The sequence below is a fragment of the Nymphaea colorata genome, chromosome 1 (assembly GCF_008831285.2).
Source record: "Nymphaea colorata isolate Beijing-Zhang1983 chromosome 1, ASM883128v2, whole genome shotgun sequence".
Lineage (NCBI taxonomy): Eukaryota > Viridiplantae > Streptophyta > Magnoliopsida > Nymphaeales > Nymphaeaceae > Nymphaea > Nymphaea colorata.
The window spans coordinates 34,615,172-34,638,703 of record NC_045138.2 but is presented as its reverse complement, the minus strand read 5'-3'; the positions used below and the strand labels follow the sequence as shown (position 1 = coordinate 34,638,703).

The 23,532-nt window shown below is 38.9% G+C and overlaps 2 protein-coding genes across 5 annotated transcripts; both read right to left on the bottom strand.

Annotated features, from left to right (window-relative positions):
• Positions 1-4,890: 4,890 nt before the first annotated feature.
• LOC116246107 (uncharacterized) lies at positions 4,891-15,381 on the bottom strand. 4 transcript variants are annotated; one of them, XM_031617811.2, is made up of 6 exons: positions 15,055-15,363; positions 14,827-14,924; positions 9,956-10,055; positions 8,787-8,969; positions 5,540-5,677; positions 4,891-5,275 (listed from the first exon to the last, which is right to left on the bottom strand). In XM_031617811.2, the coding sequence occupies exons 1-5, from the start codon at positions 15,109-15,111 to the stop codon at positions 5,555-5,557; spliced, it is 561 nt and encodes a 186-aa protein (XP_031473671.1). In that variant the 5' UTR covers positions 15,112-15,363; the 3' UTR covers positions 4,891-5,275; positions 5,540-5,554. The 4 variants fall into 4 exon arrangements, 3 of the variants coding, with proteins under 3 accessions (XP_031473671.1, XP_031473672.1, XP_031473670.1); XM_031617812.2 differs by lacking the exon at positions 4,891-5,275 and adding an exon at positions 5,277-5,411 and having other exon boundaries at positions 15,055-15,365; XR_007572318.1 differs by lacking the exon at positions 4,891-5,275 and adding an exon at positions 8,491-8,625 and having other exon boundaries at positions 5,545-5,677; positions 15,055-15,381.
• A 1,159-nt stretch (positions 15,382-16,540) lies between these two features.
• LOC116267809 (dnaJ protein ERDJ7) lies at positions 16,541-23,393 on the bottom strand. Its single transcript, XM_031649910.2, has 10 exons — positions 23,180-23,393; positions 23,029-23,091; positions 22,843-22,909; positions 22,566-22,625; positions 21,962-22,012; positions 21,763-21,843; positions 20,924-21,036; positions 17,866-17,983; positions 17,599-17,725; positions 16,541-16,857 (listed from the first exon to the last, which is right to left on the bottom strand). The coding sequence occupies exons 1-10, from the start codon at positions 23,284-23,286 to the stop codon at positions 16,754-16,756; spliced, it is 891 nt and encodes a 296-aa protein (XP_031505770.1). The 5' UTR covers positions 23,287-23,393; the 3' UTR covers positions 16,541-16,753.
• Positions 23,394-23,532: the final 139 nt, after the last annotated feature.

Below are 23,532 nucleotides of genomic sequence, written 5' to 3'. Positions count from 1 at the left end.
CACGAAACATTGATCCGACCGGCAGTTCAATGATTTCAAATCTACATATCAAAGAAAATTCTACTTTATGGATTCGTTCTCAAATTAATGATTGATCGTTTGCATGTAGATGGTATCATCCATCTCTATCAACTGGTTAGCTAGAATCCCATCTTGCGTGTTCTGGAGAAAATGTATTCATCAATAATTGAAACACGTCATAGAATCAGTGGTCAATGCCCATCATCTTCAATCGTAATCACAGTTTTGAAGAACTAAAGTGGCCCATCATTATTTTTGGCTCATCTTCTTCCATTAAATCGAGTGCCTACCGCCTACATACTTTGAACACGATCTTGCGCCGACCAACTTCACGCAGTACTGTAGAAAATCACCTCCGAAAAGGACTAATGAGCGCCTTACCTCCTGCCTCACGTGCATATGCAGTGTCGAGGGTTCGTATTCATTATTGATTAATGTGAAGGCAGCCCACCATGATCCTTCATTGCGTCCGCAGTGGTTCTGGCCAACTGCTGTGCTCACGTAGTCGGTGCAAATTCATCTAGCCTGAGATTTTAATTGATCAACCATAGCACTGACGTTGCCTCCAGTACTGCATGGTGGGCGTTCTAGAGGTGCTATCCAGCCAGTACTTTCTCTCATACTTTATTGCCACTTTCGGTCTGCGCAAGGAGGATCCTTGGATGCGTAAAAACTTATCTACAAGGATGTGTACGACTGCCTTTTTGTAGATCGAATTCAATCATGTCCTAGATATGACTGACGTCAGTGCAGGTGGCTGAAGATTTGACAAGAAGCTAAGAACTAATCCGCAAACAATTCGATAACAAACTTTTACGCCTTCACGATGACCTCTCGTTTCGATTAAACTCCTCTATAGATGTCAACTTCTAGTGGTTCACATTAAAGCGGATTGTTGCTCAATCAATTATATATATCACATATAAACGATGATCATTATTCAATCATTTCTGTGGGTCTCATCCGCACCGCGAACTTAGGTATTAGAGGGAGAGGGTCTCGTTTGATATGGAGATTGAAACCAGCCGATAGGATCGATGTCCCGCCACCATTCTAGGGCGCAAGTCCTCAGCCTCACATAAAGAAAGAGAAAAACAAGAACTGCGCGCAGAATTAGTATGGAAAAGAGAAATGCTCATGTTATATATGCAATAATTCTTCCAGTGCTTGCACGGCCCAACTTTGTATGTGAAACTATGGGCCCTAGATATAATTTAGATTCAAACCCGAATAACTTATGCAATGAAAATCCAAGTGTCCAAAAACAGTTTTAATAATAAACTTGACAAAATATACTTAATCACCAAACCAACAAAGTTCACAAAATGATCTAAACAAATGATGATGTAAATGCACCAAGTACATTTAAATAATATGCTTGCATATTATTTGTCAAGATGAAACTGACAAAGGTGAGGGACAAGAACTCACCTCAACAGGCTCACCCAAGTACTCAACGCCTTTGCATGAAACTCTCATACTCCAGTTCCACCACATTCTAATTATGTATTTTATTTTTAGTTTTAGTCTTTTTGAGCACCGACATTCAAAGAAGGGCTCAAAGCCTGCATGACTCTTCCAAAAGAGTCGGTGATGACTCTTTTACACACTTGCAGTTCCAAAGTAAGATGAAGAGTAATTAACGAGCGAGAGCACATGGAGATTGAACATAGCCATTCGCCGTATGGTCTGCCTCATTCTTCCTTGTTAAACTCCTTAATAATAATTATAATACACCTATGTGCCGTCGAGTTTATGTGCATGCCCACTCGCACCAATATCACTATAAATTGTCAAGGATGTTCGGAAGCTCTGGGATGGCCACTTGGATACTCTCGGCGTTTTGTAAAACAAATTGGAGGGACAGATTTGGCAGGAATATTTTTGCAAATTGGCAACTGGCATTCTGCACCGATAAACGATGAAAGATGTGGACCCGGCTCACAGTTGTGCGATCGCAAATTGGCGATGCCTAGACAAATAGAAACAACAAGCTATTTGTTCCAAACTCATCCTGGAAGCGGGAAAAAAGTATTAAGAGTTTCATCAAGATGGAGGGGTTGGTCGTTCAGTCCGCGAATCTATCTAGTTCAACATCAATATATGTCGAGAGGAAGTTCTTGAAAAGAAGCATTATTATGGCATTGCTGCAAGACAACTTCCGGGCATAAACATGCGTTGCATTCATTAATAGTCGCGCGACTTCACGCTTCTTTTAGGAGTTGGTCTTAATCAGCTACTTCTTGATTATTAAACCAAACAATTGTTTTAGATAATTGCGTATACATGTATTTTCATTTTTCCATTGCTGCTAACCCTAAAAGCTTTTAGCCGGTCTCAAGGCTAAAGTGTGATTCGGAGATTCTTGTGATAAGCATGCTAAGAGTGCGGAGACTGTGTATATGTTTACCAAATGCTTTTAGAAATAGAAATACGCGCATATGATCTGCAATTCCGTTCCGGCTCCAAGTATAGGGACGGTGCTTCTAGGAAAGGTTAGATCAGGCAATATTCGGTCAAAAAGTTGTTAATTTCTGTGGTCCAGAATTTCCCCCATAAAAGGAAAGGGAAAAAAAAAGACCCACTGCAGAACTAGCTTTCCTCTCCGCAAATCAGTTTGAAACTATTGTTCAAGGTAGGGAAACATATGGCACATGTGGTGATGTCATGCCCAATGATTCGGGACTTATGATATCCCTGCCATCAAGTCACCTTCATTGGGTACAGACGGGGAGGGGCCTTCCCAATCATGAAGCAAGCAAGCAAGCAAGATTATTTTGGTACATGATACAAAGGGACTTGTCATTAGCTCAAACAGATGCATGTGCGCGCAATTATTGAGGCAGGGCCTGCGGATAGGCCATGAGTGGTGCGAGATGGATCGGTTATCTTTGCTGCAGACCGGCCACACCCTTTGCGGCCAAATGTCCAACAACTGGGCGTCGCCAGTGGAGAAGACGATCGCTGATAAATGAGGTCCCCTTCTTTCTTACAAGGACCAAATCCATATTCCTTTTTTGCAGGTAACCTAATATTAAGTAACCCCTGACCTTGACAGTAGATATATATACCGTTGTATAAGGTTGAGCGTGGGGGTATATATATGCATACATATGTTTAAATTAATATTCCTTTTAATTAAACTCATACAGACATTCATGTCATGTCTCACTTGACTGAAGGGATAAATTTGGTCTCGGATGGATATTTTTCCTGTTTGCTTTATAGGATATCGTCACCGTATTTCGTTTAGCTATATATAATTGGGTAATCATGTTCTGCCCAGTTTGTCAGTTTGACCAGAAAATGTCGTCGTCATCCAAAGGCAAGAGGTGGCGGTGGGCACATGGTGGCTGTCCGGGCGCGTCCACTTGGAAGTCGTCGGGAGACCAATATGATCATGGGAGTCCCCCACCACCCGAAAGAAAAATCAAAATGGAAGCCATCGGGAGGATGCCTTTGAACGCTCAACTAAAATGAAAAAGTGCCTGTGCTTGGGTGGCAGCAGCGCTTTGCTTTTGGGTCTTATGGCCCTCCTCTCATTCTCATACATTTATTTGCCACGCGTACAAGGGCGCCGATGGTTGGAGTTTGCAGCAATGGACAGCCCATGGACGGCAAGCACCCTCACAACGTTCCCATCCCCCATTTCCAACAGCCCGAATTAATTGATGCGGGAAGAAGTAAATTGACCCTGCTACGAGAGCTCGATTACAGCACCTGGAATCCTGCAGGAGACCGCACCAACCCCACAGAACCAGGCCTCACCAACTTAGGCTCCTGGAGGTATCAAAAAGCTCGAGGCGTGAGCCACCTCGAGCTTGCATGGCGAGTACCTGAGCTCGAACAGAACGACAGAGCTCAAAGCCAAGCTCGGACTGCCTTGCCCTGGTTCACGAGCAGCACAGCCCAGCGTGTTAAGCTGGTAAGACGAGAGAAATAATAACGAAAGTTGACAAAACAAAAGAGGTTCGTCCTCTAGGCAAGGAGAAGGGCCGGGGTTAAAGGTCCGCAAACCCACTCATCATAGGATCACAGTGACTTGGGGATCGACGCCAGCGGTCCCGAGCCATTTGCTGCAATGAGTACCAATGAGCAGGAACAAGGCCATCATCAATCACCCGCTCCAGTTTAACACTCGTTGGACTGAAGAGAAGATTCCACGATAGGGTGACGACGCCTAATTTTCGAGACGGAAAAAAAAGTTCATGGGTAACTCTACTAAGAAATCAGTATACAGGGAGGTGGCAATCATCATACAAACGCTACGTACTAGATGCGAAAAGATTTATAATCGAAGAGGAGACAAACTCAAACCCGTGTTGCTAAAAGTCCCGTAAGCGCTACCGCGGCCCATTTACCTAATCATAAGCCTAATAGAGGAAGACCATTTAGAGATACAATGTCAACTAGAGCTAACCTTTCCATTAAGGGACATGACATGTAAAGCTGGTGATTACATATAGACGAAAGGCCACTTAATGCGCACCTTTGCGTAGAAATATACATGTACATAAATAGTATACATTTTCCAACAGAGTCCGAGTGCAGGATTTGGGAAGTACTCTAATGAATTCGTCACCACCTACAAGTTTAATCCCTCCCATGCATGTATCTATTATGAAACACAGGAACCTAATGGAAAGTTCCATCTGAAGAATTATATGCTTTTCTCATTTGCTTGTCATGAAATAAACAAGTACAGATGCAACCACATTCCATGCAATTAAAATAAATAAATATATATATATATATATATATATATAGGAGGAGAGGAGAAAAAAAAGCTTTGATGTGAAGGTAAAAAAAGCTCGTGGTTGCATCTGCCTTTGATGCAAGCCATGCCAGACCACTTATGAACATCCCTCGGCAGGCAGAAATACATCAGATAGAAATTACTTGCTCCAATCTGTGAATGATCAAAGCAAAAAGCTTGAACATGACTGGATCAACAAAGGAAACACAATCGCCAAGCAGATACAACCTTACAATTTGTCTACTTGTATTAGAGGACACTGTCCTTCAGAATTCATGACCATCCACACCTGTAATAAATCTCTTCGATGGCTGCCTATAAAATGGTATGCCTACAATTTCCATGAGACAGGTTTGACCAGTAAGTTACACTTGGCAGTATGCCACAGTTCCTGTCGAAACAAGGATGCTTTAAAGGCATACTGATAAAGATGAAAGCAAGAGTAAGTACAGCTATTTGGTTTTTTGGTCTGCAGTTCACATCAAAAAAGCACAGTGCCTGCCCACAAAGAAAAGGTAAAATTATACAGGAATTTGCTGATACCTAAATACAATTTTATCCTTTAGAAGGAATTCAACATAAGAATTCTTATCACATTCTGAAGCGATTTTCAATGCTGACAGTAAACGTGGCCCTTGTAAAATACAGAAAAGATAACTTTAAGATAGTCATCATATCATCCTAGATGGCGTTTTTTGTTCAATCTCAAACTAAAGAAACATAGAATTTGAATCACTGCAAAAACATGAAAAAAACAAGCACCTGCAGTATGCAGAGCTATTCATCATCTTTGTATGGATATTCCTCTGGAACTTGCTTCAGAAGTTTGACTCTGATTTCATATGCATCATCTCCCCGCAGCATATCTCGAACCCACGAGACTTCAGTTTTCATTGATACCTGTAACAACAAAGTTCACATTTATAAACAACCCCAAGAATAACATAGTTTGAAGTAGTTTTAAGCAATGTTATCCGTATCGTACGATACGGACGCGTATCGTACGATACGTATCGTATAGGTCAAGAAAACCTATACGATACGCTGTTTAAAGACGATACGCGTCTGTATCGTACACGTATCGCACGATACGTGCGATACGGGGCCGTATCGTACGATACGGGCGATACACCCCGTATCGTACGATACGGGTTAAAACACAAAAATTTTTATTTTTTAAAGTTTAAACACTCCTCCCTCTCTCTCTTCTTGTATTTAAAGACTCCAAGAGACGTAGGAGGGAGAGATTTTGCACATTTTCATAAAAAATAACCAAGGATTCATCGATTTGGAAAATATTATCGTTAAATCATGAAAGATGATAAGTTGATAACTATATGTTTTGAACTTATAAAATTGTGATGTAATATAAGTCCTAAAACTCAAAGTCCTAAGACTCTAAGTCTTAAGATTCTATAAAATTTTCAAGTTTAAAATTGTGATGGATGCTTATTATGTTATTTTGAATATCTAATTTCTAATTTTTGCATGCGTTGTTGACACACATGAATGTTCCTTATGTATGATGATCTTTTTTATATTTGAATATATTTTTCTTGATTTCTTATTTTTTGTTTATTTTTTCAGATTTTTAATAAATTTTTTCTATTTTTTCTGATTTTTAAATATTTTTTAAAATTAAAAAATTAATTTTACGATACGCTACGCTACGTTTACGATACGTTATGATACAGCGTATAGGTCAGCCCGACCGATACGCGATACGCTACGCCTTTTATAACATTGGTTTTAAGATCAAACGCGCAAACTATCCAGTATCAGAGGGAATATTAATTTCAGGTGGTCAAAATCTAGTATTTGAAATATTTTTCTTTCTCATTCCATTAGAGAAATTTTCGGTGTTAGCCCCTAAAAGATTTGGACTTCAGACCCCTTGGTTATGATAGTGGGACCTTGCATCTAGCCATCTCATCTAATACATCATATAGGACTTATAAACAAGTAGCACTGCTTCCAAATGATCTAATATGTTCTAATCCTGATCCAAATTCTATGTGAATATATATATATATATATATATATATATATATATATATATCACAAACATTGGTCTCAGGTTTCCATATGCAGGGCCTTCACAAGCATTAATCAGGAAGTCTACTTTTCCTTGGGAAAATCCCATGAACTAAAAAAATTAAAAATATTAACAAATAATAGAAACTTATGAACTCCAGTTTTCACTCATTTTGCTGTAAAATATTAACAAAGATTAAAACAACTAGCAATTTCTACTGCTGTTTCAAACAAACCACTTAAAACTAAACATATTAAAAACCGTTGGTTCTAAAAAAAAGGATAAAAGCCACGATATTTCCATTTTTAATATTCTTTTATAAGAAAATGGCAACAATCTGACAATGATATATGTGTGTAAGGGGGTGGGGGTGTTAAGCCAATCCCATTTTGGGACTTAATTTGCCATTCCCTTCATCTCGTCCGGAAAAGATCTGCGCAAATTTGATTTGCATGTTAAGACATTAAGATCATGTCGCTTGAACATGCCAGATGAGTACAAGAGAAAAAAATCAGACGTTGATTTTTAAAGTTTATAAAATCTTATCTACACATTTGTGTGTAAGGGGGTGGGGGTGTTAAGCCAATCCCATTTTGGGACTTAATTTGCCATTCCCTTCATCTCATCCGGAAAAGAACTGCGCAAATTTGATTTGCATGTTAAGACATTAAAACCATGTCGCTTGAACATGCCACATGAGTACAAGAGAAAAAATTCAGACGTTGCTTTTTAAATTTTATAAAATTTTATCTACACATTTTAGAAAGATTATGCTTTTATAGATTAATAATTTTATCATTTCAAGGTAAAGATCGCATCTATAACGTAGAGTCAGGAAAAACGAGTGAAAAATGTTAACGTTGTAAAACCGATCTCAGAGTACCACTGGTTAAACATGTATCTCTTTCTCACACTCCACGGTACATACACACACATATAGCCAGTTAGATTTTCTGAAATGCCCAAACTGTTATTCTGGTTGGGCCACTCACAAGGAGCGACTCTTGATCCATGAACCAGAGCCCAGTACCTAGCAACAAAGTGATGGGCCACATGAGCATGTTGGTGATAGGCAAATACCTCACCTTTTTTCCAAGGCAAACAAACCACATTGTTTATCATGCTAGTCTATAATCTATATTGGAGGATACAGATCACAAAGAAGCTGAATGATGGATGAAAGACCATGACCATCTGAGCTGCATGGATATGTATTCTGCAATTGTGTCCCTGGCATTCTTCTGATGAAAATATTTCAATGAAACAAGCAATACTAAAAGGATAATACTTTGTCATAATGTTTTCCTAGCCTCAGTGTCATTCAAAAAGCTTCAGGACTCTAGGAGAAATTATATTTTCTAATGTTCTCAACCAAAACTTTAACAATTATCAGGAATATCTGAGGAAAATGACTTGCTGATTTTTACAGTACAGCATCTGTCAACAGCATGATAAACCCAGAAAAGGAAGGGAAAATTAAACAAGAGAATGAGCCAACCCAATAACCATGAAGTCCTCTCATTTAGGAGAAAGAAAATGCTTTCTTCAGGAATCAGAAAAAAAAGCACTACACATCCATCTAGTGATGATAACTGCTGGACCAAGAGGTTTCTTTACAAACAAAAACAAATGGCAGGCAGAAAGTAGTATACTACAACTTAATAATGCAAGATCTTACACCAACATATATCATCCTTTAGCACCTCATGCATGTTCTAATCACTCTGTGTTTTATCCAAGTCTTTCTGCATGCTCCTCCCAAACAATTTCACAGTAGTGCTAAAAAGGGAAAACCCCTTTACCAAGTAACAACCTACAACAGGCAGAAGTACATGCAATATCAAGACAGAGAGCAGACCATTGTGTCACATACCAAATCAGCTTCAAACATGGACTCATAAATGCATGTCAATACCTTGGAATAAAATTAGCTGTGAATAAAACATACAAAGAAGAACAAGTTGCACAGCTTACCATTTCCAGTGCTCCTCGGATAACTCCACTCAAGATATTACAATAGTACAGGCCTTGGCAGGTATCTGGAAGCTCCACAAAATCTACCAAAGGATTGTCTTCAAGAACAAGACTGCAACTTGTTCCTTCAGCATCCCAATTAGTAACAGTTGCAGTCACCCCCAAAAACATTTTAAAGCCTACCTGTTTGACAATATGAATTATGAAGACACCATTAATTCTTAAAGGGAAAACCAAAACCACGAAAGGCATGAAAGGCAGAAAGTAGTACAACAATGGTACTAAGGTAGAAAGGGAGGAAAACAAATTGTGATTACCTCCTTCACCCAATTTTTATTCAGAAAGAACATAAATGGTGGAACAAGCACTTGAGAGAAGAATTTCATGTTCCAATGTTTGAAGTCATGAGCAATTAGAGGTGGACAATGTATATAAATATTGCATGTCATTGCAAGAGTTGGTACATGAGACTTGGAGAATGATGTATGAGTAACACAATATAGAGTTGGTGCAAGAAGTCATAGATAATTAGAGTTGGTGAGTTTGAAGCAGCTTCGAATAATTTTTTTGGTAGCTATATGTTGTCAGATAAAGTACTAACAAATTAACATGATAACTGACGGTTCATATTGACCAGTAAGCACTTCCACCCAAGTTCTCAGTGTCCTGTTTACCTTTCAAGTTTCAAATGAAATCAATGCCATATGAACAAAACAAACATCAAAAGCCATAGTATAAACACAAAATTACAGCTGACTGTTAGATACTTGAACCTTGGAGTCATATTTATTTGTAACAGACAACAATATGAATGTGGACAAGTAAAACAGCATATAAGATATCTTTTCAAAACCATCTATTAAAGAAAAGATCAAAGAGAAAAGCAAAAGAAAAAGAAATGAAATAAAATATGACAGAAACTTGCATAATTCACATTTTCTCTTGCCTTTTAAAGGGATTAAAAAAAGAAAAACGTGATGGCAAGGCTTGTTTTAACAACACAATTGAAGAGAGAAGAAAATGATAAACAAGTAAAATAGTATCAGAGGAACACATTTGCATGGCCATAAATTGTTTGTTGCAAATAGACTTACAGAATATAATAATAATCACAATGTCAAGCTACTTAGACAAAACAGTGAACAGGTTTCTACTTCCTCCCATATTACCTTTGCAATTACTTCAGCTGTCTCCTTGAAGTCAACACATCTAGAAACATTTGATTTTGCTAAGAATTCATCAATAAGACGAACTCCAATATTATATCCCCTGCATAAGATGCAATATTTTTGTCAATATAATTAGGTCAATGAGGACCCAGAAAGAGTTTAAAGAGAGGAATCTACTGATTATGGAAGGGGTGCCCAGTACTACCAAGAAAAGCCAAATACCATAAACAATTTCATCAAAACAGCCAAAATATTGATTTGCACAAACTCAAAGTGTAAAAGGTGGTAAAAATTACAGCAAACAATCTAGCTAATGGCAGAGTCACATTTAGTTCAAATCATTGACCTTGAATAAAAGCAGCATCTTAAGCATTTAGACTAACAACGAGAACCCATTGTTGGGGAGTGGCTACCGTGACTTGTGAGACCAAAATCCCACATAAAAAGAAATAAAGAATCTTCTGAAAATGAATATGGTTCTACCCTTAACATGGTGCCTATCAATGTTATCTGTATCGTACGATACGTATCGTATAGGTCAAAGAAACCTATACGATACATCTTCGATACGCGATACATGTGCGTATCGTACGCGTATACGGGTTAAAACACAAATTTTTTTATTTTTTAAAGTTTAAACACTTCTCTCTCTCTCTCTCTCTTCTTGTATTTAAAGACTCCAAGAGATGTAGGAGGGAGAGATTTTGCACATTTTCATCAAAAATAACCAAGGATTCATTGATTTGGGAGATATTATTGTTAAATCATGAAAGATGATAACTATATATTTTGAACTTATAAAATTGTGATGTAATCTAAGTCCTAAAACTCCAAGTCCTAAGACTCCAAGTCGTAAAATTTTATAAAATTTTCAAGTTTAAAATTGTGATGGATGCTTATTATGTTATTTTGAATATCTAATTTCTTATTTTTGAATGTGTTGTTGATACACATGAATGTTCTTTATGTATGATGATCTTTTGTATATTTGAATACATTTTTCTTGATTTCTGATTTTTCGTTCATTTTTTCAGATTTTTAATGATTTTTCTCTATTTTTTCTGATTTTTAAATATTTTTTAAAATTAAAAAATTAATTTTACGATACGCTACGCTACATTTGCGATACGGCGTATAGGTCGGCCCGACCGATACGCGATACGCTACGCCTTTTATAACATTGGTGCCAATCTATGTCACACAGGTACTCCTCTTAAGGAGGAGTACCCGCACGGTACCGGTACGACACCGGTACGGGTACGTTCGTGGGTACGGGGGAATGCGGCGTTGACCGTACCGGGTGCGGTCAACGCACCCACGGTCATTTTCGACCGTTTTCAGAATCGGTCAAAGTTGACCGGGTCTATAGTTGTCCGATTTTAATTAAAACGTTTTTTCCATTTTAACTTTTAAAGAATGAATTTAACGTTAATTTGTTCGAACCCTACCTTTTACGTTTCATTTCTGTCGTTCCACTTCCATCTTCACCCGACGAACGGCAGGCAACGGCGAAGGCAAGTGGTGTCTGGCGATGGTATTAGCTTTTTTTTAATCGTTTTCTCCATTTATGTCGAGTTTCTGAAACACGGTGGTCGTGCGTGGCCGACAGACGGTGCTTTTCTTGGCTGCGCCTTCCATCGTCGTTGTTTTCCATCACTCGCCCCATCTTGCCGCCGCCGGTCTGCCGCTGCTACTCTTCGAGAAAGAAAGAGGGAAAGGGAGGGAAGAGCTAAGGCATCTTGCCGCGGCCGGTCTGCCATTGTTACTCTCCAAGAAAGAAAGAGGGAAAGGAACGGAAGAGCTAGGGCATCTTGCTGCCGCCGGGTCTGCTGCTGCTACTCTTCGAAAAAGAAAGAGGGAAAGGGAGAGAAGAGTTAGGGTTTTCAAGAGAGATTCGGGTCTTTTGCCCACCGCCCCCAAATGGGTCTTTGGATATAAGTAATTAGAACTCAGATTTTAATGGATTGAGTTCTGGATCTAATAAGAGTCAGACTCACAAACACAGAACAGATCGGAGCATGCTATCTAAATGAAGTCATATTAAGGCAACTTCAGATTTTAGCAATAGATCCAATCTTGGCCTAAAACTCAAGCATCATTGTCTAAAAACCAGATCTCAGATATATTTTTAGATAAGAGCACCAAATGAGTTGGATCTTATACATATATGTGTGTGAATATGTTATACCGGTCTGAATATATATTTTTTGATATATATATATATATATATATATATATATATATATATATATGTGCGTGTGCGTGTGTGTGTGTGTACGGCCGTACCCCGCACCCAAGTTTTTTTAAAGTGGTTCGTACCCGTACCCGCACCAATACTCGTACCCGTACCCATGTGACATAGGTGCCAATGATGTAACTTGAATCAATAAAGAGGCGTCTTAAGCATTAGACTCACGACCAGCTTCCATTGTTGGGGAGTGGCTACTTGGAGACCAAAATCAGACATAAAGAACCGTAGGTAGCGTTTGATAGGCTGGAATTTTACTGTAGCATAGGAAATTTATTTCAAAATTTCAAAATTTTTTCAGTTTCATCAAACAGGAATTTTTTTTTTACCGTTGGGGCTGAAAACGGAAAAAAAATTCCGGAAATATTATTCCAGCTGAGAGCCGGAAATATTATTCCAGCTGAAAGCCGGAAATATTTTTCCGGTTTATTTTTTTTACCATTGGGGAGGAAGAAGGGACAGGGAGGAAGGAGGGAGGAGGAGGGAAGAGGAAGAAGGGAAGGAGGGAGGAGGAAGAAGGGAGGAGGAAGCAGGGAGAAGGAGGAAGAAGGGACGGGGAGGAAGGAGGGAGCAGGGAGGAGGAAGAAGGGAGGAGGAAGCAGGGAGAAGGAGGAAGAAGGGAAGGAGGGAGGGTGGGGTGGGGGAAGAAGGGAAGGAGGGAGGAGGGAGAAGGGACGGGGTGGGGAGGAAGGAGGAGGAAGAAGGGACGGGGAGGAGGAGGGAGGGAGGAGGAAGAAGGGATTGGGAGGAAGAAGGGAAGGAGGGAGGAGGAAGAAGGGACGGTGAGGAAGAAGGTCGGGGGGTGGGTGGGGGGGAAGAAGGGATGAGGAAGAAGGGATGGGGAGGAATTTGGTGCTCCTCCCTCCTTCCCTTCTTCCTCCTCCCTCCTTCCCTTCCTTCCTCTTTTTCCTAAACCTAGAAATATATTTCTATTTCATCAAACTAAGAAATAAATTTCTGGAAATTTGTTTCTCAGTCATCACACACACATCAAAATTGGAAATAAGAAAGATTTTTCTCATTCCATTTTTTCAAGAAATATATTTCCAGCCATCAAACACTACCTTCAAGTTTTCTGAAATGAATACGGATTAAACCTTATGTTTTGTCAATCATATGGATTCAGGATCTTCAGCCCAAGTAATGCATATTTAGCCAGAAAGATACTGAACTGGAAAACTTTATGTTGTGATTGAAAAAGGTATCATGACAAAATTCACATGAACATTGGAACAAGTTGAAAGCCAATAATGTAAATCTGAAAACAGCTGAACCAAACCCTAAAATTATATTCATATTCCATATTACCCAGCTAGTGCATCACCTAAATGATTTATCATCAAAAGTTCATGAAACATTTTCTTCCTGTAGGTCACACAGAGTAAGAATTTTCAATTTTATATGATTAATGGGTTTAGTAGTTAATTTTCAATGTGTTGATGCATTTATTATTGCCTAAAACTTTTTGCATTTTTGGGAAAAAAACTGAAAACTGCAAGTTTTCCAATGGCCAGGAAAACACAAGCTAGAAGATTTCTGAAACTCACACTGTATGCATAGACAGACAAATATGCACGCATAAACATTTTTCACAAACATTCATAGAAAAGGACAAATTTGTGAAACAACAGAAGCCTTTTAGTGTAATGATCCATTGTCCAGGTCTCATCACACAATATCAAGCAAGTTTGAGTGAGAAGTTTCGTAGGAGTTATTTCTGGAACTAAAGAAGGGTCAAAGAAGAAAAGGAATTACTAAAATATCAGTATCTGAAACTTATAATAACCAGAAAAAAGAGGAAGAGAAGTTAATCTCTTTGTGGAATGCCGACTAGCCGCTGCTTCTGTTAATTTCCACGTTTCTCGCCGTTCACTCTTCGTACCTAGCAGTGAGGTCCCATGCATTCATCCAGATTTGGGACCATTCATCCAGATAACACCCTCCTTTTTGCTGAAACTACAAACGAATTCGTCGTCTTAACATTCACACCATATATTTTGTTACTGATCATGTTCACGGTTCAAAAAGATGGTAGGTCCTCAGAAACTAATCGTTTGGAAGGCCAGAATTTTCGCCCATTAAAAGTTCAACATTCGATGATATATCTACGATTGGTGGTATTTGTGCTATAAAGCGCATAGGTAAAGAGAACCAACGGAAACAGCCTAAAAAAAGAACCAATTTTTTCCGTTCCTATGCCAAAAAATCCCAGACCAGTCAGGGCTCGCCTAAGCCGTCATCCAGGTATCAACGCTACGGCAACTAACAATTGTAGCTCCAGGTTTCAGAGTTCGTAAAACAACCCGCGCCCTGAAGTTAAAAGGTGTAACAAACAGAATCCGCTATAAAGAACTTTGAAACTGTATCCACTGACCACAGAGACGGGGAAATATCAGACAGAACGCTGTCATGGAGCTCGTGTTACTTTATACCTCTTTCGAACTCTCTTAAAAAAGCCGTTAAATCATTGGATCATGAAAGGCCTGTTCCGCTAAATTTAACATCTACAGTCGTAATTGACTAGCACCATGATGATCTCAAAACGTGCGAACAAATAACAGCATATAAATAGAGATCTAAAATAACAAGGCCAAGAAAAGAGAAACAAGAAGGGGACGCATACATCTGATCGAGTTGCTTGTTGACCTCCTCCGTCTCTTCGAGATTAGTGAGGAGCTGTCGCACGATCGCTCCGTATGTGAGAGTGAACAACTCCGCATTCTTTCCCAGCCGCAAAATCGAATGCCAAAGGAACGACAAAGAGAGAAAAATGAGCGGAACATTAGGGAGTTGAAAGAAGCTAACAAAACACCATTGCCCGACTGGAGAGAGAAAAAATAGGGCGAACTACCACGCGCTCAACGCTCGCGAACACGGCATCTCCCGATCGAGGAACAAGCTTAGCCATAGAAGATCACGAAGACGGCAGTATTGCACCGCACTTCCCGATTTCTGTCGTCCCTGATTGGTCTTGAGGTTCTCCCCACCTTCAGGTGGACATTGTGGAGAGTAAACTGTACGGAGCGAGCCTCGCGCTCACGTCGGACTCGGGAGCCCAGCGGCGGCCTGCCCGCCTCCTTCGCTAGGTCTGCCGCTTCGGATCCAATCTGGATCTTATCCAGTTTAGGACCTGATCCGCCGCAGGTGCCACCTTCGGCCGAAGTCTGGGTTTTGACTGCAAGAAGGAGATGTCTTTACCAGGTTGGGTGACATTGTTTCACACAAGCGAGCAATCAGCTCCTGCCTGTTCCTCTGGAAGGGCTCGTGAGAAAATGTTTGTTTGCCTCATTCCTCACGCGAAGATGAGTAGGGATTGTCTTCTTTTCTTTTCTTTTCTTTTCCTCCCAACCGGAATTATCTTGTTGTATCATCATTCATTATTTGTACTTTTGATGGTTAAACTAAAGTCACCAAATGCTTATAGTATCATTTTTACTTTGCTACCCTACCCTCCCAGTGTGTCCATGGGGAGGGCTCTTTTCTAGCAACTTCATCGAGCCCAAGAAATGCAATAGAAATCATGGGTTCAGGGCCGACGCCTGAAGCGGCAACACTTCCCAACCTTTGTGGTATTACTGGTTCTCAAGTAGCTGAAGTACTAAAATAGAGGTTTGACCATAAAATTATGTACTTCAATTTTCAGAAAGGCTCATCTGCGAGCGACTAATCTCAAACAGTTGGCGTTCCATATTTGCAATTGGCGTACTTATACCGTCGTTGGATCAAACATCAGGACGGGGCATTCGTCTGTTACGTTCTTAAAAAAAAAAACGACTAACATATGAATAGATCGGTCGAATTGTGCATGTCATACAAAAGCCCATGTTTCGATAGGGCCAGGCCGCTTAGGCGTTTTCTTATAATTTCTCAATTATGCTCGACTGAGGTAAAGCAAGTCCATTTCCACCGATTCCGGACAGAAAATTTAGACGTTGGATTAGGATTTCATTATTGCGACGCTTAACATCTGCAAATAAATGGCTTTTAGTATTGACAGAGAATGAATGGATCAAAGTACGACCTACGAAGCACAGAGTAAAGACTTCACTTGGTAAGTGTAGTAACTCGAAGGTAAGTGCAGCATGACTGGCATCTACAAATAAAAGTTAACCGCATGAGAAATGAATATATCAAAGACTTCCCTCTTCATGAGAACCTCATATGGTTTTCTATTCCTCTGCTTAAACCATCCTAATTTGCATTAACCAGTTATCCATAGAAAGTAAAATTAATCAGCCCGACAAAAGTGTAGCAATTGGAAATTAAGTGTAGCATGACTGGCATCTACAAATAAAATTTAACCACATGAAAAATGAATAGATCAAAGACTTCCCCTCTTCATGAGAACCTCATATGGTCTTCCAATTATCTGCTTAAACCATCCTAATTTGCATTAGCCAGGTATACATAGAAAGTAAAATTAATCAGCCCGTCAAGTTATAAAGGAAATACAAGGCCTCCTTCATTGCTCCAGGAGGTCGGTGAAGCAATGAATGCAGGAAACTTCAGTTAAAATACTGAGATGGAAAGTTGGCCCCGCTGCTAGCCTGCTACCTTTTTCTCCTCCCTTCCCTCCTCAATTCTGCAAGGTAGCTTTCCATGTTGGATCTCTTCCACAAGCGCTTCTGTACAAGATTATCTTTCACAGCATCATCTGGAAACACAGATGCCATAACCCCCATCACCAACACCCCCCCACCCCCCACAACAAAAAAACAACCAAAAAAAAACCACAAGGTCAGAACAAGCGAAATATTTTAGATTATGATTCAAATAGAAGAATTTCATGACACAAAAGAAGCACAAAACCAAACCATTAATAACCCCCCTTCTCGTCCACGCTTACATGCATTCCTGCTAGAGTTTTTAATGAAAAGGATGGGTCAAGAATGATTGAGTTTACGTTCCAAAGCACAAATTCCTACTTTTTCTTTTGAAAACAAGCACAATTCTTGTGTTCGAATACATGCTCAACATGTAAAAATTAATGCAGCAGGAGAGCGAATTGACCTGCATTTTCAAATTTTCTAAATTGGATGGACAAACCTCAAATGCATTAGAACAGACCCTTGGTCCCATCAGCCTTTAGTTTTGTCAACTCTTTCTTAGACTGATTTGTCCTTTTGCTTGCTAAGCATGACGTCTTCCCATCAGGTTTTCCATAAGCACATTTCCTCACAAGGGCAAAGTCCCCATCCATAAACAAAGAGTTTCACCACCACAAGAGAAGATACATAAACAGAGCCCGACAACCAACTGACCAATTCTTTGTGTATAAACTATAAACCAACAGGCGGACACCAACATTAGGTACCACTAATTAGTGATTGACTATTATGCTGACAAACCGCCAGCTTGAAAATGAAACGAAAAAAGTGAAAGTGTAGTTAAGTACCCATGTTTCCCCACACATCTGGAGGTATTTTGAGGCATGTCCGGGTCAAGTAACAAGCATCATCCCAGGAGTAGGCAGCTCTTGTGATCTGGTACCTCCAAGCCCAACAAGCTCTCCAGAATAAAAGCTGAGAAAACAAGCAAATCTTGCAATTTCTAAGACTTGAAATGCTTTAACCACAAAGTCTTCAGTGCATAATGCTGAAACACAGACTGCAAAAAATTGAAAAGGCTACCGTTTAGAAATGTAACTCAATTAGTTTAGTACCTTGCCAAGAGTGTAAGGAAGTAGGATAAACCGAATGCCAATAAGTTTCCAAATGCAGGGCTTCTCTGCACCTTGAATCTGCAACTCAAGTTCATTACTCAGCTCTTCTCCCACTTTCCTGACATAAAAGAGTGGTTATAGCACATTTTTATATTGAAATCACAGGGCTAATAATTAAATTGTTCCAAATCCTTTACACCATAACCAAGTGTCTCTACATACAAAGGAGGGTGTACAAACAAACACATAAAAGCAATAAAAGAACATCTACACAACAATAGAAAGCAAAAACAGCTACAAAACATAATAAAAAATATACTTCTCAGGTTTTCATCAGCAAGGTTTTTGCCAATTAATTTTATCAAGAAAGTTATTCATTCTTAGAAAAATCTCAAGAATTCAGAAATCTAAAGAAAAATAGTATAAATTTTAAAACTAAGAGTTTTATATTAGTTTTCGCACATATGCTGATAAAAATCAAAATACTTTTTAAAATCCCAAAAACAAACAAGAGAAGGAAACATGTACTAAAAATACATTAAAGAACCTATTTCATAAAAAGGGAAAAGCATCACGAAGGTAGCACGGCAAGTTTCCTTTTTTGCAATATTTTGAAATAACGTGAGGTTTTTCCTTTTAAAATGACTTATCTTGCTTTAGCAATAAATTCTTGATATTTTAAAAATATCGCCTACATATGTCACCATGCCATGAACCATAGGGGAAGAGACCATAGAAATAACATTTATGTAACATGCCAAGGGAACCTTACCCATGGTCTGCATGCTATAATCCCTGAAATGAAACATCCACTTCAGGTGCATCCTCCACCAGAGGACATTAAAAGTAGTTTCTCAATTGTGTAGATGACTTGATGGGAAATTAGGCTTTAACTAATAAACTATGGTCAATCCACGGGCTGGTCCACCCGGGCCACAGTAAGCTGATATCTTTACCTTAGAGCCGCCTAACACACATGCACACATAGGCAGAGGGCATTACAGAGTATCTACCACCAAATCTAAAAATTTTTGACTTCTTAGTTATTGATCTCCACTTTCTCTCATTAAATGTGACTTAAATTGTAAGAAGCCATGTCACATGGTTGCAAGTGTGACGCTCCTTAAAAAAAACTTGGTTGAATATATATAAATATGTGAGTGTGCGAGTGAGTGTTCAAACACATGGAATGCTGGTTATTACATGATGGCTAAAATTTTAAAATGTGTCCTAAAAAACCTTCTCCACAAGAACATTACTAACAGTTTATGATGTAGCAATCGTTTATGGTGCTTTTAAAAATGGTTACAATGAAATGTTACTTAGTCATATGCAAACATCCGGCAGATTTAAATCCTCCTATGAACATGTATACATATATATGTATATGTATGTGCGTATACATATATTAAAAAGTTAGAAGTCAAAAGAATCACTTTATAAACCATAAAGTAAGTCTCTTACTGTAATCAAAGAGGACTTTAAAAGTAAGAAAGCAAAATGTTAAAAAAGACACTGTAAAATGAGTTTCGCTTTGCAAAGGAAAGTTTAAAAAAAAATATAAGTCCTTGATTGCATAAAATCCCAAACCCTTAACCTAATTCAGCTGTGCCTGTGCCTGTGCCTCTCCTCCTACTGCCACAAGCCAGGTCCTCCCCTCTTCCATTTTCTTCTTCTTCTTCTTCTTCTTCTTCTGTCTGTGAAGAATGCCACACCCAAGCAGCTCCCAATGCCCGTGCAGCAGCCAAACCAGTGTATCATATTTAGGACAAGAACAAGAAGCAGACCACATAATTCTTACTAAAAAGGAAAATTAAAACAGAAAATCAACATGCTAACATGTTTGTGATTGCTGAATTAGTGCACAATATGTTATTAGTCAAGCTACTTTTGTAAAAAAATATTGATTCTTCTACTATCAAAATTGCAGTGTTTTACGAGCTATTAATTTTTTATAATAAAAATAACATATTTGAAAAATTGAAACACAAAAAAGTCGTTTATATTTTCCTATCAAATCACTCTGAAGATCATATTTATAATGTTAGATTACACAAGAAGGACATCAATAATCTATTTTAAGCTATCTGGTTGTTGCCCCTAAACTATACGTTCCCCCATATGACTCTGTGTGTGTGTGTGTGTGTGTGTGTGTGTGTGTGTGTGTGTGTGTGTGTGTGACTACATGCACAGATAATAGGTATAGGTTTATTCTAAAGAATCATACACACAAAGTAGCACGAGAAGGCACAATCCAAGCTGTGTGAATTCACCTGATGGCATAGGTACATTTGAGATAATTTGAATCCTATAGGCCAACCAACTTTTAAACCTTTTCTTCAAACAAAAGAATATATTTTCTGAGCCTACAAGAACAAAACGTTTTCAGTCATTGATTTTGGACCAACAACAAAGCCTAAAACATGTACGACCCTGATGATTCAAAAGCTGATCTAAACAATTTTAAAAATTAAAACATATGGAAATGATTTAAAAAGGAAGAAAGAAATACATTTCTTCAGCTAATATTAGTTCATAGTCATTTGGACTTTGTAGCAAGCATACAGTCTACATATCGTCATAGGCTGCCCTTGTCAGACCCTTGGGCCCTGATTGTGGGCAATGGTCTGGCCTTCTGATAATGGGGTAGCCCAAACCCATACATTTTAGCATGTTAAGTTGACATGCTGAACCAGCTCATGTTGCACACCCCTATACATGATTATCTGGAGAAGTAAATTCTGTCTGTTGATGAATGGACAGGAAGGAGTAAGCTTCTTGTCCTTGAGATTTCTAACCTCTATCTCTCTCGTTTCAGGGACCAGCATTAATAATATCAGTCTACTAGCAGCTTATAGCAACAAAAAATCAACAGCAAAGGAAAATAACAAGTCAAATGACAGTCTTAACTGGTGGCAACACAAGGAGAGTAGATAACTAATATGGATGGGTAAAATGAAAGGGGAAAAAACACACACACACACACACACACACACACAAAAACCGATAAATTTTAGTTTTTCTGTTTGCATTATTACAGATAACAAATTTTTCTTACTTGTTTATCTGTTTAAAACCCTTTTTCTTGTTTGATAATCCTCCATTACGCTCAAGTTCCAGAGCACGGAGCTTATTTTTATAAGCTGGAGTTTGCTTCACCATCGCAACAGCCTGCGCCAGCAGTAAAAGAAAGAAAAAAACAATATTATTTTACCTGCAAAAAGAAGAAATATAGCTCCCATAGCATGTTAGTGGATACCAAAGAAAAGCAAACTGAAACACCAGAAACTGTGCAATATACTTTAAAGTTCAACCATTACTTTGTTTTAGTAAATGATGATTACCCTGTTCTAGGAAATACTTTCTCTGTTCTGTTGTGTTCTATCTAACCAAAAAAATTGACATATGAATATTTCTTGGAGTAATGGTTCAGAATGCATGCAACGTAAAGGAAAAAAGTTATAGCAGTCTCTTAGTGCTTAATACAATGTATACAGCTCAGAAGTCCACCAAGCTACTTGCATGTATATGATTAACAAAACTGAACCCTTCATTGGTCAATAATCAATATTATATTCCTACATACTAGAATTCACATAAACCTCTCCCGCAGATGGTCTCTGACACCAAAAAGTTTTAGAATTTTTGCAGGCTCAACAGAGACAAGCATTAGGTGATAAATCCAATTCCATGGTGCGTTAACCTTTTATGGCTATATATCAATATAAGCTTATTATTTTATACTCTCAATGCATAAAGAAAGGTCTGTGAGCAAAGTCAAATAAAGCATCTGCAGTTCCCAACAGAAACAGAAGGTAGCTGGAAAAGCTGAAGACATGATCTCTAAAGTCATTAATTCACATAACAGAGTCACTCTATTTTCAAACATCTTAGTACCTGCTTGTACCTCGACCATCCATTCAGGTATTGAAACGCTGAAAGAACTAATAGAAGACCAATTAAAATTGCCCGCAGATCCTGCCCAGGAAAAATAGGTTTCAGAAACTTTCTGTATTGTCTTAGAGAGCCCAGAAATAAAATTTCAATTATTTGAGTACAAAGAAAGACAGTCAAAGAGGTTCATGTCGAGTCTCACTGTCTTGTGCCCATAGTATGCCCGATAATAACGTGCTGTATTGTAGAACACCTGCAGCAAGAACATCAATGTAAAATCGCATTAATTGTTTATGACCAGAAAACTAGTAAACAACCACTGTTTAAGATAAACCTAAAATCATGTTGAGTTTTTTTTTTTTGGCACTAATGTGAATAAATCGGAAACAACTGAGAAGTCTTTTGTTTGCACTGTCAGGTGATTTTGATGAGAACCAAGAGTTAGAGACCAGCTTTTACCTAGATGCAGTGAAAAATAACTGACTGCAATGATTTTTTGACCAGGCATCCATAGTCCTAAGTAAAGAGCCAGCTGACCCACCTATGGGGCCAAAATCCATGGCACTTACCAAGGGGAGATATGTGCCGGGTAGTTAAAAACCGCAAAATCTAAACCAGATTCAGGAACTACACATAGGAAAGAAATATGAAAATCATGAAATGGAAAAACAAGAACTAAGAACAAAAATGCTATCAGCATGGCGAAAATCAGAATGGAAAAAAAAAGAAAACTTTTCGACTAATTATATAATGTCTCGTTGTTATAGAAACACTTCCAAACTGAAGAAAATGACATTTTGGCGTACCTCCTCGGGGTGTGCGATAGCATAATCATACTGCTCTCTGGTGGTGTCGTCCTTCAAAATCTGCACAAGTTAAGAACTTTCATCAAATATTGAGCAACAGATTCCCCGCTAGGCAATCAAATCAAAGCAAACGACCACAAGGAATTGGGCACTAACATAAGACACCATGTAAGAGAACTAAACATAAGCAACATAGTAAATAAGAAAAGCATTTCAGCAATAATGATGGAGATGAGTATATAAGAATCTGAATTTGATGTAGACTCCACAGAATTACCTCATAAGCATTGGCGATTTTGATAAACTTCTTCCTCGACTCCGGATCTGGATTCTTATCAGGATGACTTATCAATCCAAAATATGTTTGGAAAAAAGAAGAAGAATAAGAATATAATCACGGAAAAATCTAAAGAACAACAGGAACAGAGAATAGAAAACAGAGGAACGGGGGCAGAAATTTTACTATTTCAGAGAGAGCTTGTAGTAAGCCTTCTTGATTTCAGAAGCACTCGCACTCTGCGTCACGCTAGAGTCGGATAAAAAACAGAGCAGGTAAGAGATTATGCAAAATCGAAGGTGGAAGAAATTTCCATTCACGAAGAGTAAATCGATACCCGAGGAGGTCGTAGCAATCATCCTCGTCGCAGTAGATGGATTGGGCAGAAGGGAGAAGGGAAATGAAGAGAGCGGAGATGGCGAAGCAGGAGAGCAACGAGGCCATGGATCTCCGCCCGAACTCAGACGGCGAGCCAAACCTGACGCTGCCCGCACCCCTCAACTCAAAGTAACGGCATCAAGTAGCAGAGAATTCTCAAGGGCCCGGTTTAGTCGGATTCGAATTCTGCAGTCAAAACTCGGGGCTCGGCTCCGGTTGGAGACCAAGATCGAGTATGTTCCGAATCTGATCGGTTTGAATCCGTAGTGCTCCAGAAGAATCGAGTCCATCTTCATCTGAGAAACCGTAGAG